The sequence below is a fragment of the Arachis ipaensis genome, chromosome B05 (genome assembly GCF_000816755.2).
Source record: "Arachis ipaensis cultivar K30076 chromosome B05, Araip1.1, whole genome shotgun sequence".
Taxonomy (NCBI): domain Eukaryota; kingdom Viridiplantae; phylum Streptophyta; class Magnoliopsida; order Fabales; family Fabaceae; genus Arachis; species Arachis ipaensis.
In genome coordinates this window covers 19,434,863-19,440,836 of record NC_029789.2, presented here as the reverse complement: position 1 = coordinate 19,440,836, position 5,974 = coordinate 19,434,863, and the positions used below count along the sequence as shown (strand labels likewise).

Here is a 5,974-nt window from a genome sequence, read left to right as displayed (position 1 = left end):
CAACGGAACATGCTGACCTAAAAGGGTAGAGTGTTAAGTGTCCGTTTTAGTTGCTGATGTGGATGGAGAACAAATTTTTAATAGACAAATTAGTCCTTGATGCCTAACATATTGCCTCTGCCATGCAAGTTTCTGCTCAAAGACCCTCCTACTCTCCTCATTTTGATTATTCTGAAACTTGTTCATAGCTTGCTCCTATTGATTCAAAACCTCCATTTCACTATACAAATTCTTAGTGTTACTAACATACCTATCCATCTTCCTCACCATACCTTCCATATGCTTAACCAAGAACCCTAATTCATTGACATCTATGACCCCACTCACAATGTCACCATACACATGCTCAAATCCCTGCAATGCAGGAACAAAACACTTCTTCCCTAACCATATTTATGTAAGACTATATATATAAACACTAGCACTAAAATGAAGGCCTAAATTTGAGAGTTTTAAACTAATTCTAATCCTAACACATACAGTAATACCTGCAAGGCTTTTTCGAGAGAAGCAGCAACTTTATACGTGTATGTATCACTTGTGCAATACCATAAAAAATTGCATTCCAAGAATTAAGTCACTATTTTCTGGGAGCACAAATGTTGGAGATCATTCGATATATCAAAAGCATAATCCAAATACTTGAATTTGAACTTGAAATATATACACAAACACACTAAACTGGGACCACTAAATACACAAATTGTTAATTTGCCATCACCTTCTTGGTCTGGTTGAAGTGGTATATCCGAACATGGCACATACATATAAGGCAACCAACTGAGAAGAAGCCGACATCAAGCTAACCAATATCCTTTTCCGGAGCTTGGTCGAACAAGAACCTTGAGGTAGCCATGTCACCAGCCTTTGCATAGCCATGAAAGAAGCAACACTCTTTTCCAGCATAGCATCAAGCACTACCCTAGCATTGCCCAAATCCCCCACCTTCACAAAATCTCATATCATCGCATTCCATGATGCCACATTCCTTTGAGGCATTTCATCAAACAGTCTCTTTGCCTCCACCATATCCCCAACCTTCACATAGCCAACCACCATCACTGTCTATGAAACTACATTCTTCTTAGACATTCCATCAAACACTTTGCGAGCGTCACCAATCTTTCCACATTTTCCATACATATCAACCAAACAGGTTCCAACAAACATATCACCTTCAACCCCCAGACCTCAACGCCGAGTCATGGAGCAATTTTTTTTCGCAGGATCTACACATGCTTGAATAGGCCTTAATCACAGAAGAGTAAGTGTATGGGCTTCATGTGCCTTCATGCGAATAAAAGCAGAGAGGACGTCGAAAAAGTAACTTCCTTTGGTGTGGGCTCCGATGAGGGAGTTCCAGAGAAAAGGGAAAGGGCTAAGGACACGGTCGAAGACGGAGGTGTAATATGAAGCAGTGGCGGCAAAGGAGGCGGAAAGAAAAATGAAGCGGGAGATGATGAGGTGATCTTGCTCTAGACCTCGTTGGATGATGGAGGCGTGGACTTGGTAGAGGTGATGAATGGTCTTGCAGGCCTTAAGAAGGGTGATAATAGCGGCAGTTGAACGCGGCGGAGAAGAAGAGTGTCGAAATATTGAATTCATCTGAAGAACGGCGTCGTTTTGGCTTTAAGGGACGAATTTGTCCACTAATAATTTGTCCCAATCCACTTCAGCAAGTGTAACGGATACGTCATTCTCTACCCTTCCATGTCAGCTGGCTCCGTTGCCGTTTTTTGCCCAAAATGGACGGAGGGGTATAATTGTCGGTCGTTTTAAAACGTGAGGGATCGAAATGTATTTTCCAATCTTGAGGGACGAAAATGTCCTCGTTTTAAAAGGTTATGGACCTATTTATCTTTTACTCTATATTGTAAATATTAATTCACCCAACTAAATATATTTGCAACAAAATTTATATACTATATATAAAAATTTATATGCTCTATGCAAAAAATTTTATACAGTATCAATAAATTTATGCTATATATAAAATTTTGTATAGTATATCAATAAATTTCTGCGCTGCACGCAGAAGCAGAAAAAAGAAAAAACATATAGGGAATGCTAGAAGGACAATGACTTTGTTGAACAATATAAACAACCACTAATCAAATAAAAACACACTACACCTCCAAATTAACCTCTAAATTTTAATATTAAAATAACTATCCGTACCTTAATAAAATGAACATCCGATATATTTATTATTTACATTATTTAATATTTTCATTATTTATCTATACTTTTCCAAAACATATATGCAAACGTTTCTTTTTTATTTTGCTGCCCTTGCATCAACTTGGTTAAAAATGCTCCTATATATAGTATCACCTTAAAAAAAATTATTAGTCTAAAAATAAAAAAATTTCCTCCGCCAGATTTGTACGAACATGAGAGATTACGAGCAAATTTAAGTTGAACAGTCAACACTCATCACAGCTACCGCAACAAAGACCGAAGATACATAGAACCTTCCCATCAGCTTCTATGAACAATAAATGCACATTTATTTAAATATAACGCCTTATCCCATGGAAAGAGCTGAACTCAAGCTTACGCACATGCATGATATCAAGTCCTTGCTGCACAAACAATTGAACTACTACGATGCTTGCATTATATTATCGATCGTACCCCCACATTGTACCATTCTTACTTTTATTATAGATCCACCAACCAAGTCCCATTAATATCTAGAATCGAATAAAATTTTAAAATATTACTTCCATTATAAATATTTTAACACAGGTTGATATTAGCTAGGTCAGGTAACGTTACAAATGGAATCATATCGCAACAAAACTCCAACTCAGATGATGCCAATTTTGCTTGCAGAACCAAGACTGGTGCAATTACATTGCTACCACGACGAAGTCACGGTTATAATAATCATATCATACACACTACATCTCAAATTTCCAAGGCCACTGGTACGGTGGATATATATGGTACATTTATATTTATTTATATAGTCAGAATAAAAAGTTACAACTTTTAAGCTTATGCTAACTTTTACACTAGCAAATCCAAAAGGACGTTCCAAATAAGTCACATGCAGGTTTTTAACCTCACTCCCACAATTAGAATCTAAGTCTAATGTAAAATGACAAAAACAAGCAAGGGAAAAAAAAGGAAGAAGCTGAAATTGTTTTCTGAACATGATGGTTGTTTAATCAGAATTCATCAGATCTAAGAAGGCATACGAATATTGAAGATGAAATTAAGAGCATGATCAAATTGGAAGTTAAAACCTCTCTCTTTCGTTACTGAGCTGCACCAGTGTCAAGCTTGTTCTGCATCAAAGAGTTCTTGCAATGTGTGATTGCGCCTTGGATTGCGCTCTGCAACTCTTCCATGGAAGAAGAGTCCCCGAAATGCATCCCTGCTCTGGCGCCGCCCTGAGAGAGCACGCCGGAATGACTGGGCGACGATCTCATGGACGAAGGGCAACTGGAGACGCAGCTTCTCCTCTTCCGAGGGTACCTGAGGTTCCCGGAGAAAGAATGAGACAGAACACCAGAAACGTTCTCCTTCATCCCTCTCTTCCCACTGCAACCACCCTCTGTTTTGGATCTCTCTGTTATAGTCGTTAACAGAGACAACACCGTCCGCGAAGACGTCGTCGTTGTTGCATTCACAGTCGCACCACCGCCCTCCGCCAACAACTCCCCGGTTCTCTGTTGCTTCTGCGAAAGCTTCTCGTAAAGAGGCTTCACCTTCTTCAAGTACTTCCTTATGACATCTCTGGCAGTGGCGCTCATTCGCTTCACGGAGGAGGAAGAAGAAGAAGCGGCCACATGGTGGTGATGCTCCGTCTCGCACACTTTGTTGTTGTTGGTGGTGGTGGTGTCCTTGCGGAAAACAGAGGAGAATCTTGAGAAGGAGAAGTATCTATTAGGGTGGTTCTTCTTGATTTGGGAGTGAGGATACTCCTTGGAAGGGTTATGGAGACGCTTGAGCTCGTCGTCGTCGGTCACGGAGCTAGGGCGGGAGGAGTCGCAGTCGGGGAAGAGGGCGAGGTCGCTGGCAAAGGAGGAGGAGGAGGCCCTTGTAGAATAGCTCATCGGCAGGGCAAAGTGCGGCGGAGGATTTGCGCGGCGAGATGGAGATGGTGAACTCGAAGTCGGAGGAGGAGGAGGAAGAGAAGGAATGGGAGGGTGAGGAGGGAAGTGTGTATGACTTTGACTTTGACTTGGTTGAGGAGGAGTCTTTCAGTGCTCTCCTCCTCCCACTTGCCATTATTATGAGACTCAAGAGAGCCTATCTTTGTTTTGGTGTATGATAGGCATTCACATGACATGGGTTTCAGTATCACACCCAAACTTGGGGAGAGCCCTCATCCCTTCAACTTATACAATGCTTTCAACGGAAAATACGGGGACTCCCAATATCAAATTTTTTTAGAAAAAATGTGTCCTCACTTAACTATCAAAAAAAAATGAATAATTTCTTATTATTAAATGTAATTTTACACTATTAAAAATACTTTTGATGACTAATTGATAGTTACAAAACACAAAAGTCGGTGACTCTAGTACTCCTCTTTTTTATAAAGACAAATTTTTGTGATTTGTAATTATCAATTAGTCATTATTAATATTTTTAATGATTTGAGATTACATCTTATAATATAAAATGTAGAATTATTTATTTTTTTTATGATTAAGTGCTGATTAAATTTTAATAAAAATATGATACCTAAATTTTTTCATTAACTAAATTATTAATGCTTTATAATTTTAAATTATAATGAATGTCCACTCCGCATTTATCACCTAATTTTACAGTAGAGAGTTTATTAAGAAGACAAAAAATGTTAAGGATTATATAAATATATTAATGAGTGATTTTAGTATATAAATAATATTTTTAGAAATTAATTTAGTATATGAGCCGCTCACATTATTCTCATTATTTAAGCCTCTTGGTATAAATTTTCATCAATACGAAAATTATGTACATCCAACATTTAAGATTTAAGTTACTCTTTTTAGGGAGAGTTTTATTCAATCGTCACTTTCCGTTAAACTGTGTGAGCAATTTGTATGATTACAAAAGACTATAAATGAACAATAACCATGACCTCAACCTGTATATATTTCCTTTTAGGTGTATAACCGTGACATATATTTGACAGAAAATTTTGCATACAAATTCATGTCATCTAGTATTTTTTTTCTTTTGAGAAGAATAGTCAAGCTACTAAATTAGGCAAAATTGACTTACATTTCTTTATGTAATATATATTTTTCAAATAATACAAGCATTCCCACATGATAATACAATTGAGTATCATCTTAATTATCAGCTAAATCTACATGCTGGATTGCTGGTTATAGATTACCGATATACGCAAATTCTCATACCCTCCCCCCACTTATGTATTTCTAAGATATGTGGATATCCCTCATTAAACATCCATCACTTTGGTGCACCTTTCCCCTCCAAAATAAACTGATATATATTGTACCAAAAGAAAATATCATAACTTGACAAAGTAACAGAGACTGAATATTTAAGTATTTAACCTATGTCGTATGTTTTCGAGTGACTAGCTAGCATAAGGTGTTTGTGCTAAAATAAATTTGATTGTACCACTAACTATTGATGGCTCATGTGAATCTGAAGGGTCTCACATGGGATAGGTGGAGTTTATGCAACGTCTTTTGATCTGAGTGGATCATATCCATGTGTCGTTAATTTTGTTACTAGAGGCCATCACGTGCTTTAAACGTGAAACTAGGAGGGCTAAACATGGTTGGAGAAAAACAAAAGGCCGGTTTCATATTTATTTAGTTGAAAATTCATAAAGTTATCGCATAATAATTTAGTCAAATATATCAAATTATCTAATAATTTTTAACTAATAATTTCACACTATCATATAAAAACAATCATATCTGAGTTTTTATATATATATTTATGATACAGCCTCTGCCAACGATTGGAAAGTTGATTAGTTGTTTAGTAT

The 5,974-nt window shown here is 37.2% G+C and overlaps 1 protein-coding gene across 1 annotated transcript; it reads right to left on the bottom strand.

Annotated features, from left to right (window-relative positions):
- LOC107640319 (probable membrane-associated kinase regulator 1) lies at positions 2,914-4,418 on the bottom strand. Its single transcript, XM_016343850.2, has one exon. It carries the CDS (start codon positions 4,065-4,067, stop codon positions 3,267-3,269), a length of 801 nt encoding a protein of 266 aa, XP_016199336.1. The 5' UTR covers positions 4,068-4,418; the 3' UTR covers positions 2,914-3,266.